The 13,070-nt window shown below is 49.6% G+C and overlaps 1 protein-coding gene across 11 annotated transcripts in view; it reads right to left on the bottom strand.

Annotated features, from left to right (window-relative positions):
- Positions 1–10,642, bottom strand: part of LOC121484345 (carcinoembryonic antigen-related cell adhesion molecule 1-like) — a 79,383-nt gene extending 68,741 nt beyond the window's left edge. For 5 of the 11 annotated variants that reach the window (XR_005985996.1, XR_005985995.1, XR_005985998.1 and 2 more), the window contains exons 1-3: positions 10,210–10,633; positions 9,064–9,423; positions 5,977–6,252 (exon numbers count right to left, since the gene is read on the bottom strand). Coding sequence is in view for 5 of the 11 variants with exons in the window: in XM_041743492.1 (XP_041599426.1) it covers positions 5,977–6,252; positions 9,064–9,423; positions 10,210–10,273 (700 nt within the window). In the remaining 6 variants the exon portion in view is untranslated. Of the gene's footprint in view, positions 1–5,976; positions 6,253–9,063; positions 9,424–10,209 lie in introns of all 11 variants that reach the window. The other 6 variants (XM_041743491.1, XM_041743493.1, XR_005986000.1 and 3 more) reach the window with 5 other exon arrangements.
- Positions 10,643–13,070: the final 2,428 nt, after the last annotated feature.

Here is a 13,070-nt window from a genome sequence, read left to right as displayed (position 1 = left end):
TATCTTGGGGGAATAAGAAATCTCAGGACAGGGTGGAGCTGGATCCTGTCCCAGAAGAGGTACATTCCTGGCCAGAATGGTACTTGCCTTGTCCTGGCTAGTCTAGGAGAGGCAGGGTATGCAAATGAAGCTAAATTGGTTGCTGGTCCTACCTTTAGCCTGCACAGCCTGGATCCCAGTGAAAAGAGGAGAAGGAAAAAACTTATCGGGTATGTGCACCTGCTGGCTGGACCATGGCCTGGGGGCAGAGACATAGGTCAGCACCCAGAGTTGTGAGGAAGCTTGGCCTACCATCCCAGTCAGGGACAGGTCTCTCAGGGACCAGGGAAGAAGCAGAACCTCCCAGAGAGAGACCCATCAGCCTTTTAGGGCACCGAGAGAGCCAGGTTATGACCCATGATCCAAACTCTAGAGGTCAGGGAATATGGACAGTGGAGTTCTCCTGTTCTGAAGCCCCAGAGAAAGGTCAGAAACCCCATAGGGTGACTCCAGGATTGGACACTGTGGGGCGGGACTATGAAGCTCCTAGTCACACCAGGGCTGAAGAGATACTCACCAGGGGTGGATGCTGGGATCCGGAGATCTTTGAGATCACGACAAGCACTGACCCTAAGAAAGATCAGGCTTAAGTGTGAGCGATGCAGGGCGAGGTCACAGTGTTGTTGTTATAGTTGGGGATAAGGAGGACAGTCAATCAGGCAGGAGTTACAGAAACCCTCCCTCCACCACTGTTGTTTAGCCGGGCAAGGGCCCAGAAGAGGGGATAAGGAAAGGCATTGGAGCAAGTCTGTCCTGGACCCAGATGGGAAGCCTTAGAGGTTGATGGTATCTAGGAGAACGTGTCCTGAAAAGCGATGGACCACCAAGGAAAGATATAAAACATGAGGATTTGAATGTGTAGAAGGGGCAAGGCTGCAGTGTCATGTTCAGGATATGTTGGGAACCCTGGGGATGCTGAATCCCTGAATGTGGGGCCCCTTCTGTGTAATTCCCTCACCCCATATGGCCAGGAGATGCTGTATGTGACAATGACACATCCTCTATTTCCATCTTCCTGGAAGAGGCATAAAGTACATCCCAGGACCTTCCCTAGGTGATCCCAGGTTCTCTGGTCTCACACAAGTCAGCGTGGTGCTGTCATGGTTCCTGTATCTGCAATTTGGGGTGACCATCCCACGTGCCCTGTCAGGTTCTTCCACTCTGCTGTGTGAGCTTCCGCAGGACCTCCCTTACATCCTGAGGCTGCAAATCCCCCTCACAGTACTCGTGGACTTAAATAAGCCATGAGAAATGCCCTTTATTGAGCCCTTACTCCTGTCAGCACTGCTGTAGATTTGCCAAGTGAACCAGGACCACCCTGAGGAGCTGTTCACCAATTGTGTCTAATTTACAACCAACGAGCCTGTGAAGGAAGCATCCAGGTCTGCGGCTGGCGAGGAAGGAGCCAGATGGAATGAGAGGGAAAATCCAGGGGGCAGTTGGGAGCCCTGGAAGAGCCACCAGAATCGTAGGTCAGGACTGGCTCTCCCTCCTGCCTGGAAGTCAGCTGTGGGACAGGATCAGCTGTGAGAAATGCCATCATACCTTCCACTCCTTGTGCAGAGCAGGAGACACCCCAGGGCAGCCACGAGTGCTAGTCCGAGCAGAACCCCCGAGTGCAATGCCAATGATGGACCCCAAAGGGAGGCCTGTGCTGTTTCTTTTGTCTTAAATATGTAAATAGGGAAAGGAAGGTGTATGAAGTCAAATCTGGGAATACCACGAGGGGCCAAGAAGGAAGGGCCTGCTTATGGAGGAAGTCAAGGCCACTGAGGTCTGGGTGGTTGTCACCACAGAGTCCTCACCCCCAGACTGCTGCATCACATCTCTTCCTCAGATGAAACCATGAAATTTCTCTAATTCTCATGTTGTCCCCCACCAGGACCACCATTTTGTTCATCTTCCTATCACAAAATGCTTCTCCCCTGTGTCTTCCCTTTCATTGTCATTGATGCTCTACAGGGAGACCCTTATCTGTCCACTCAACGCTGATTAAAGGGAATAACATAGCTGATGACTTCTGAGGGCAGTTCTGTGTAAAGCACTTTGGATATACTTTATATTTAATCTCATCTGCTTCTCTGCTCTTGAGGGTGTAATCTCCACTGTGCAAAATGAGTGTCTAAGTGTGGAAAGGGCTTAACTAAATTAGTGAAGGTCACAGACCTGTAATGTGAGAAGACAGCACTGAATCCCAATTCCACGTGATAGTACAGCTAGTAACAAAAAGGTTAATGACAAAAAACATAATAGCTGCTAAATTTGATTGAGTCCCAAATTTTGTATGAAGGATTTCATCTCATGAGCTCATATTAACAACCCTCACAACAGCCTTAAGATCCAGCTGTTGTTTCCACTTTTATTGATGACAACACTCAGGGTCAGGAGCTTGAGTGTCTTTCCCAAGGCCCAAACTGGCACATATCAGAACCAAAAGGCTACAAGATTATTCTTTTTTAAAATTTTTATTTATTTATGATAGAGAGAGAGAGAGAGAGGCAGAGACACAGGCAGAGGGAGAAGCAGGCTCCATGCACCGGGAGCCCGATGTGGGATTTGATCCCGGGTCTCCAGGATCATGCCCTGGGCCAAAGGCAGGCGCCAAACCACTGTGCCACCCAGGGATCCCCTACAAGATTATTCTTAGTCTGGTAATCTTATCCACAAAGTCCTACAGGCCTACACTTCTTGCAGGTCTTTATCCATCCCATGCCAGGAAAATATACAGGAAGGAAAGTGGAGGAGTTGAAGGTCACTCATAGGTCACAGTCACACTGAGGGGATCACTTTAGCTGGAACTAACCAGGTTGGAGACCTCACACTGGTAATTCCTAGCAGCCTCCCTCCTTAGAGGGCTTATAGTCAGGGTCCTGTTGTCCCGGGACAGCTCCATCAACTCTATGAGCTTTAGATTCTGCCCATTGAAGAACCACTGGATGGAACCCCAGTGTTATTTGTGGAGCAGATCAGGACCACAGAGTCTTTCTGTTCTATGGCATTGGCATTATGTTCTATGTCTATGGCATTTCTGGCCTGGAGAGAGGGCTGGTTCACTGGATCTGTGGAGAAACAGAGGTAATGGAAGGAGCATGAGCCTGGAGCTTAGGCCTATGCTCTTTCCTCTGAGATCTTGGCCAACCTAAGGCCACAGTGAGCTATGTAATGGTGACTCGGGAAATGGCCCTGCTATCTGCAGAAGGATGAGTGTCTTTGTTCAGGTGTTGAATGTAAGGAGAGTGCTATGCCTCCCCCTCTGGCCCTCACATTGCCTCATTCACGTGTCTGCTCCGACTGGACAGCTCTGTAGTATCAGCAGCAGGAACCTCTTCTATATCCATGTGTCCATAATCCTCATTATCGGGTGGCATTTTTTTACCCCCATGGATTCGTTTCTTCAATTTTTGTGACTATATATTTTTTATTTTTTTATTTATTTATGATAGTCACACACACACACACACACACAGAGAGAGAGAGAGAGAGAGAGAGAGAGAGAGAGAGAGAGAGAGGCAGAGACATGGCAGAGGGAGAAGCAGGCTCCATGCACTGGGAGCCCGACGTGGGATTTGATCCCGGGTCTCTAGGATCGCGTCCTGGGCCAAAAGCAGGAGCTAAACTGCTGCGCCACCCAGGGATCCCAATTTTTGTGACTTTAAAAGCTCAGGCCTCTTTCCTTACATACCTTTCCTGGGGGAGGAAGCCTCACAACCGTTCCCTCTCTTTGTCAAAGGCAGCTTTATGGAAAATAGGGAAGGTAATTTACTAAGGAATGAGACAGGCTTCATAGCCTAGGATTCAAAAAGTTTTCAATCTACAGGATTTCTCACTCTGAAGCTTTTCACCTCCAAATCTGTGGGTTGACCCTCATAGCGAAAACCTCCTGTAGAGAAGTGGTTTACTGGACACAGAATACTGGCACCATTAGGAATACAAGAAACTACCACATCATAATAAAGATATATATTAAATGCCTATAGCTAGCACATACTGTATGATGAAACACTGAAAGAGTTTCTTCTATATTACATAGAAGATAAATATGCCATTTAAACAAGCATCAACAGAGTTCAGAAATCCAAGTCAAAATAATTAGAAGGAAATAAACAGAATACAATGAAATTGGAAAGACATAAGTACAATTATGTCTGTTTGCAGATGGCATGACATTATATTTCTAAAGCCATAAGGATCGCCCTGAAAACTGTCAAACTCATAAATAATTTCAATAAATTTGCAGGATACAAAATCAACACACAATATCTCTGTTGTTAGCATTAACAACAAACTACCCCCAAAAGAAATTAACAGAAATGTCTGTTCGTGTGTTCTTCACATTTCTTAACTGGATTCTTTGGTTTTTGGTTGTTGAGTTTGAAAGGTTCTTTATATATCTTGGATACTAGCCCTTTATCTGATGTGCTATTTGCCAATACCTTCTCCCATTCTGTAGGGACTTTGTTGGGTTTTGTCAACTGTTTGCTGTGCAAAGCTTTGTATCTCAATGAAGTCCCAATAGTTCCTTTTTGTTTTTGTTTCCATTACCTCTGGAGATGCGTCTAGCAGAAAGTTCTGTTGCTGAGGTCGACAACGTTGGTGCCTGTGTTCTCCTCTAGGAATCTGATGGATTCCTGTCTCATGATTAGGTATTTCATCCATTTTGAGTTTATCTTGGTATATGGTATAAGATAACGGTCCAGTTTCATTTTTTTCTACATATGACTTTCAAATTTTCCAAACACCATTCCTTGAGGAGACTGTCTTTTTTCCAATGGATATTCACAAGCAGACATTTCTCCAAAGAAGCCATACAAATAGCCAACAGAGACATGAAAAAAAATGGTCCACATCACTTGGTATCATGGAAATACAAGTAAAACCACAATGAGATATCACCTCACGGTCATCAGAATGGTCACGTTAACAAGTCAGGAAAGAGCAAATGTTGGTGAAGGTGCAGAGAAAGGGGAAGACTCGTACACTGTTTGTGGGGATGGAGGCTGGTACAGCCACTCTGGAAAATAGTATGGAGATTCCTCAAGAAGTTAAATAGAGAGATACCTCATGACCCACCAACGCGCTACGCATTTCCCCGAAGGACACTAATGTTGTGATCTGAAGGGACCTGCATTCCAATGTTTACAGCAATAATATACAGAGTAGCCCAACTGTGGAATGAGCCCAGATATCCATTGGTAGATGAATGCATAAAGAAGCTATTGGCAAATAGCATATATATATATATATATATATATATATATATATATATATACACACACACACACACATATATATAGGAATAAAAAGTTATATATATGTATATATGCAGGATGAAATATTACCTAGCCATCAAAAGGATGAAATTTTAACATTTATATCAATGGTGATGGAACTGGGGAGTATTATGCTGAGCAAAATGAATCAATCAAAGATAGACAATTATCATATAGTTTTACTTACGAAGAAATTCAGACACACACACACAAAACAAATATTGTTAAGGTTCTACTTATACAAGGTACTTAGAGTAACACAGTCATAAGCGAGAGCAGGCAGGGTGGTGGTTACTAGGCTTAGGGGCAGAGTGTTTAAAGGATGGTGGTGATGGTTGCACAAAAATACAAATATACTAATACTACTGAACTGTATACCTAAAATGGTTAAAATGATAAAACTTATGTATATTTTATCACACCAAAAAATGGTAATCGAGGAAGAAAGGACGTTTGTGTAAGGTCACACAGTAAAAGCCAGACCTAGGATCAGAAACTAAGTGTATTTGATTCAGAGACTCAGGTCCTCACCACACTCCCATTCTGTTTACTGAAATGGTCTCTGGTTCTATTCTGCTCTCCTGCCCTCGGGGCCGTCTATCATTTGTACATCACTGGTAGAGCTATCTTCCCAGGGAGATGTAACACAGGACAAGGTGTTATTTACCTTCCACATCCAGCCTGACAGGGTCACTTTTGCGGAGACTGGCCGGATTAGAGACCTCACACTCGTATTTCCCGGCATCCTCCTTCCTGACAGGGTCTATGGTGAGGGTGCTGTTGTCCTGGGACAGCTTCTTCCTATCCGTGAGCGTTAGAATCTGGCCATTGAAGAACCACTGGATAGAGACCCCGGTGTTACTTGAGGAGCAGGTCACGACCACAGAGTCATCTTCTGTGACTGTGGTGCTGCTGGCAGTGAGAAGGGGTTGGGACACTGGCTCTGTGGAGAAACAGAGGAGGTGACAGCATGAGAGTGGGCCTGTGGCCTGGCGACCCAGCGAGCTCTGTCAAGGTGCCCCTGAGGATGGCCCTGCCTCCTGCACAAGGTTGAGTGTCTGTGTTCAGGTGGCAGTCTGTCAGGACAGGGCTGTCCCTCTAACACTGGCCCTCTGTCACGTGTCTGCTCTTCCTGGATATCTCTGTAGCGTCAGCACCAGGATCCTTTTAAATCTCCATGTGCAGCATCCTCAACATCAGGGGGAATTTTATAGCCACTGGCTTCTTGGGAACATTTCCTGAGCTTTCTGAAAAGATCAGGCCCTCTCTCTAGTATGGTAGCTTTACATAGTAAGGGAAGGCATTTATTTCTCTTTTGTGAAATAATTTATTAGAAAATGAGAACAGAAAAAAAAAAAAAAAAGAAAGAAAGAAAATGAGAACAGCCCAGCCAGTCTCTCTGAGCTTAGTTTTGGAGAAGCTCCAATCTAAAGGGTTTCTCAATCTGAATAAGACTTTTATTTCCTGCCTGTGGATTGACTATTACAGGGAAAAAATGTTTAGAGTAGTGGTCAGAGTTTCCACAGAAGGCTGGTACTCTTAGCTGTGGGTATAAATATGTACTTTGGCACTGCTCCTTCTGTGCCATGAAGGGACGTCATGGGGGCATCTACCTATATTGCAGTTGGGCACCATTATGCAGTGTTCTCTCAGTGTTGGATCAAATGTGCTGGGGTCATACAGTGTTAGAGAACTGGGAGACTGCAGAGTCAGGACACAGTAGAGGGACTGTGTCAGGGCTCTCCCTTTCCCGTTTCCCAGTGGCCTCACTGCAGGGCGGCTCTGGTACACCTGGAGACACAGTTTGGCCATATTACAGACAGGGGTGACTGGTAGGGGGGAATCCAGGTTATTTAGTAGTTAAGTGTCTGCCTTTGACTCAGGTCATGATCCCAGGGTCTGGGGAAGTCTGGGGAACCACTGGGAAGAAAGAGTTTCACCAGGAGGAGTATATGAGTCAGGAGTAAAAGGCACGAAATGAGCCCATGTGCCTTTGGGGACTGCAAACCTGCCCCTACTGCCTTTGACTCTCTGGATGATTCACATACAGAGTAGATCAAGGGATCACATGTACCTGTCAGGTGTGTTCCACTTGTTACCATAACAGAGGGAAAGAGCCCTGGATGAGGGCACAGTGAACGCTCATTCTCCTGGGGACCTGGGCAAGCTGGCTCCTCACGGATCCTGGCAGATGCTGCTGCTCTGATTTCTGTGTCCTCCAGGCAATAGCCCGGGAGGGTGGGCCTGGCCACAGGGCTTAGCAGAAGAATCCAGGGAAGGCTTAAGGGTAGAGGGAGCTGCACAGAGCAGGACTAGTCCCAGCTGAAGAGGAGGAGGAGGAGGAGGAAGATTATGGAGATGGAAGGAGCAGGGAGCCAGAAATGTCCCAGGCTGTGAGAAGCGGGGGGTACAAGTGACTTCAATGACTCCAGGAAGAACCCACAGCTGACCCAGGGGCAGGGCCAGGGCATCCCTGCAATTCCTCCCATGGCCAAGCAACACCACAGGCGTCAGGAGACTTCTCGGGGAGTAGCCTCAGGGGCTGGTGGTCAGAGGGACAGAACCTGGCTCTCAGCCTCTGGATGGACAGGGAACAGGTGTGGCGAGGACCTCCTAGGACTTTGCATCCAGGATCCAGATCTGAAGAGACTGAATCATTCATTCATTCCTTTCCTCCTTCATGAAAGAGCAATTGAGATGTTGGGTCTTGTGCGGGTTCAGGGTACATGGTCAGGAGGAGAGGGCGGAGTCCTTTCCCTTACACACCCGTGGGATCACACCAACACACAGGGAAACAGTGAGTTCAGGTCCAGTGCAGGAGCTGTGGATCGGCCACTGAGGGGAGGCCTGGGCATTCCCCGCACTGACTCTGATCGTTGATGAAGGTAATTTAGTTCTTGAGTAAAACCATGAATTCTCCATTTGCTCTCACTTCCAGACAAGAAAATCTGCCTTGAGCTGTGGATCCCTAAGAAGAAAGAACTGATCTACCAGCTGGTCTCAGGGTTCATAGATGCCCCCTGGGTGGAGGAGGAGGAGATGGGGCCGCGGCTGCAGACAGACCCTGTGGGAGAATCTTCTCTCCTCTGTTCCTCCTTGGGGGTGCTGACCTTCCTCTGGGGTCTCCTGTCTTCCAGGGCACTCAGCCGGTGTCTCAGGGACCTTGCCTATCTCTGCTCTCCGCCCCACCTCTCAGGTGAGGGACCAGGCTCTGCCCCTCCCCAGATGCTGAGCCCTAGTGGGGGACCCGCTCAGGAACCTCAGGACTCAGGCACCAGGAGATCATTGCTCCCAGTCAGCCCTGTCAGGAAGCCAAAACCCAAGCCTAGCACAGACTCCCCTAGCTTGGTCACAGGAGTCAGAAGCCCTGAAACAGGCTTTCTGGCCTTAGCTTCTCTTGAGGATCCCAGGGGACCCATCAGGCCTGGCCCTAACTGAGCCCCACTGGGTCTTTCTCAGAGTCATGATCACAGGGAGGAGCACCAGGGGCTGGACTGAATCTGTCTCCCTTTGCTGAGTTACACCTGTCAGGCTTGTTTGTTCTCTTTGCAGGGAATGTCTGCTGGGCTGGAATCCAGGAGTCAAATTCTGATCTTTGGAAATGTGTCTCCACTGTGTGTCCTGCACTAAATGCTTGAACGACTACAGAGACATAATGCAGAGAGGGATGGAGGCCCAGTGCAGGCCTGTGAATCCTGTGTGTGTGAAGTAGAATTCCCCCCACCCGACACCAACGGTGAGAGGAATTACTCACGGAATACTCGGAGCTGTCCAGGTACTAGTGCAATTTCATATTTTCTGTTTATGGTTTGTAGGAGGTAGAATCCAGTGTCATTCAGGGTGATGTTCCGGAACAGCAGGGATCCATTGGGGTATATTGTCTCTCTGCCGCTGTATGCAGGCCCCGGGGTAGTTTCTTTGGTGTCTATTACATATAATAGAATATGATGGGCAGGCGATACAATTTCCCCTCTGAACCAGGCAAGGCCTGCTGTATCCCCAGGCAGATTGAGGACCCGCAGAAGAGCGTCCTTCCCTTCAGCAGCATTGGGAGGCACGGACTCCACAGTCACTTGGGCAGTGGTGGGCGGGTTCCAGAAGGCTAAGAGTGAGACTAGGAGGGAAGAGAGGAGACGGATCAGTGTTTGGACCTATATGTTGGAATGGAAATCTGGGACCATGGAGGTGGAGAAGGTCCTAATCCCCCAGGCTTAGGGTTAGTGGGAGCGTGCACAGTATCTGGGTGTCTGTGTGTGTCTCTTGCTGGTCTAGGTCAGCTACATGGGTGTGCTAAAACTGGGCCTCTGAACTCATTTCCTCCTTTTGAACACTCTCCCTCAGATGTCTGTGGCTCTCTCTGTGATTGCCCTCAGGTACCTGCTCACACTCAGGGGTCCTTGGGAGAAGCCTGTCCTGACCACCTCCTCTGAAGATCTTCTGTCTTCACGTCCTGACCTTTCCCTGGTCTGTTGCATTCATGGAGATGACATTCCAGATGTCTCTGCGGGTCTGTCTTCCTCCCAGAGAAGTGAGCTCAGGGTGCAGGGACTGGTCTGCTCTGTGCTGTACCCCGGGGTGGCCCGGCTGCAAATACCCAGGGCTGAGCGTCCCCGGGGCCCTCCGAGCCTGGCGCTTATCGGTCAGCATCCCAGGGTGGTGGCAAGGGCAGGGTTTGGGGTCCCTGGGTGTGGTTTCCGTCAGGTTGCAAAACTGAGTCCCGGTGAGGAGGCCCTTGGGACACAGCCCCTCAGTCCCACCTGCAGATCTCGAGGCCGTCCCGCCGCTGAGCCGGCTCCCCCGCCCCGCCCGCCGCCCCGTCCCCTGCGGAGCCCCGTCCCCCCCAGGCCCCAGGCCGCCGCTCCCCCGACCTCCCGCCCCTCCCAGGGGATCGGCCCCTCACCTGCCAGCAGGAGCTCCCGCCAGGGGCCGCGCCCTGCTCGGGGAGAGGCCGAGGGGGGCTCCATGGTGCCCGCTGCCCGCTCCGTCCGGCCCGGGGGAGAGCAGCTGCCGCCGCGCAGACGCTGGGGCCCCGCGGTCCCGCCCGGCAGCTCCGCGTCCTTCCCCCTCCGCGCGGGGCCGCCTCTGGGGGCGGGGCCGGGTCACGTGGGCCGGGCGGGGGCTCGCCGCCCCCCCCGACGGCAGGTCCCGGGTTCCCATCCTCTGTCCCCGAGGGTCCCCGCAGCTGCTGAGGCCTCTCGGTCTTCCGCTGGGATTTCCCGGCAGACGCGAGCGCGCACCCGGCCTGCTCGGCACGAGCACGAGCCCGGGGCGTCGGGTCCGGGGCGCGCCCCGCAGCTCGGGGGCGAGGTGCAGGGTCCGCGCCCCCACAGCCCTCCCTTCTGGCGCTGGGGCTTCCCCCTGCAGAGCGGGAGCCCGGGGCCGCCTCCAGAGCGCCTGTCCCGGGACGTCACCCCCACCGGGCCTGGGGATCACCTGGGAACGTCATCAAGCCTGCGGAGGCCCAGGTGACCCCTGCACAGGCGGCTTTAGCAGATGCGCAGCCAGGCTGAGACCCCGGGACGTGGCGCCGGGGCCGCCTCTGCTCTGTGCCCACGGAGGGAGGGTCCGCAGATCCTGTGGAAAAGCAGATCTGACTCCGCAGGTGTGGTGTGGGCCCCAGAGCCTGCATCTAACCAGCTCCCAGGGGTCGCGGATGCTCCTGGTCCGGGGGAGCAGGCTTTGAAGAGCCGGGCTGAGGGGTCCCGGTTCCCTGAGAGGGTGACCCTTGTCCCTTCCCTCAGTGGCCTGTGCTGTGTCCTGGCCTTGAGTCTGTGGGCACCACACACACAGCCCAGGGTCCCCAGATCCAGGGGATCGTTTCCCTTGGTAACAGAGAAGCCCAGCCGGGCACGGGTCTCCCCAGTGATCTCACCTGCTCTGGGGAGGATGGACTTCCTCCTCTCAGCAAGGTCACAGAGAGGACTCTGGGGTGAGAAAGAGGCAGACTGGTTGATGACTAGTGAGGGACCTAGTGACCAATCCTTTGTGTACCTGCTGCCTGGCCTCTCAGGAGCTCAGTTCCCAGATGGGAAGTGGTTTTTTCTGTGTCCTGGGAAGAGAAGATGGTGGTGGCATATTGGGTGCCTAGGACTCCCTGGCTCAGGGAAGGATTTGAGGAGACCCTCCCTCTCAGTGTCTGTTGGCTGACCTGTGGCCCAGAGACTGTCATTTACTCCCAAGCATCCTGGGCAGCCTGTGTCCTCTGCCTCATAGACTTTCCTATGGTTACTCTGCCTTCCCTGTGGGTGGTGCCAGGCAGGCAATAGGAAGTTACATTGGGACCCCTGGCAGATTGAGGTGTTCCTAGGGCCCTCCTGGCAGCAGTCAGGACAGTATTGGCACGTGGGAGGGACCAGAGGTTCTGTTGGAGAAAGGGATGGAAATTAGGCTCCCCCTCCACCTCTTCCAGAAGCTGCTTCTGGGTTTGCGCTCCTGTGTGTTGTCTGCATGTCCCTATGTCACCTCCTGGAGGTGATGCTGGGGCAGTCTCCAAAGGATTTTAATGAACTCAGCCCTGTTGAAAGGGCTAGCCTATTTAAAATCAAGTCATTTGTTTTCTTTTTTAGTATGCTGTTGTAGGAGTTCCTTATATATGTTAGTTATTAATCACTTAACTCTACATAGTCTGAAAATATTCTCTCTCACTTGGTCGGTTGCCTTTCCATTTTGTTCATGGTTTCTTTTGCTGTACAGAAACTTCTTAGTATGATATAGTCCCACTAGTTGACTATCATTTCTGTTGCCTGTGCTTTTTGTGTCATGTTCATAAAGTCATTGCTAAGATCAATGTCATCAACATTTTCCCCTATGTTTTTTTCTTAGGAGTTTTATTGCTGGGGTCTTATCTTTAAGTTATTGATCCATTTTGAGTTGATTTGTGTATGTGTAAAGTAAGTGTGCCATTTCATTCTTTTGCATGTGGTTATCCACTTTCCCCAATATCATTTGTTGAAGAGACTATCCTTTCCCACTGTGTATTCTTGTCGAAGATCCGTTGACCTTATATGCATGGATTTAGTTCAGGGCTCTTTGTTTGTTCCACTATTGTTTCCCTCTGTCAATACAGGTACCTGCTAGAGAACTGGTTCTGAACTTGGGTTTGGCTCCTCACATCTCAAAAACCCACACTTGAGAGACAAATGACGGCAGATGCACTCGTTGGAGTGCTGTCATCATGCCTTACTGTTTTGATGACTGCTATTTTGGAATGTAGTTTCAAATTAGGAAGAGTGATGCCTCCAGCTTCGTTCTTCTTGATCAAGTGGACTTTGCTATTTGGCGTATTTTGCGGTTCCATGCAAATTTGAGAATTGCTTTTTTTCTCTTTCTCTGAAAAATACTGTTGGCATGTTGATGGGGATTGCATTGCATCTGTAGGTCACATTGACTAGTAACGATATTTTAACACAATTCTTCCAATCCATGGACAGGGGATATCTTTTCATTCATTTGTGTGTGTTTCAACATTTTTCATCAATGTCTCAGTTTTCAGTGTATTTATCTTTCCCCTTCTTGGTTACATTTAGTCCAAATTATTTGATTCTTTTTTTCTCCGTTTTTTTCCCTCAGAAGACCTTGAATTCTTTTACTTATCTGTAAACAAGTTAGTGGCAACAAAATTTCTTTAAAAAAGAAATTTAAAAATTTCTTTTTTAAAGATTTATTTATTTATTTATTTATTTATTTATTTATTTATTTATTTTAGACACAGAGAGAGAGGCAGAGACACAGGAGGAGGGAGAAGCAGGCTCCATGCCGGGA

Source organism: Vulpes lagopus, chromosome 2 (assembly GCF_018345385.1).
Source record: "Vulpes lagopus strain Blue_001 chromosome 2, ASM1834538v1, whole genome shotgun sequence".
Lineage (NCBI taxonomy): Eukaryota > Metazoa > Chordata > Mammalia > Carnivora > Canidae > Vulpes > Vulpes lagopus.
Note: the sequence above shows the minus strand (reverse complement) of the source record. Positions and strands in the feature narration are given on the sequence as shown.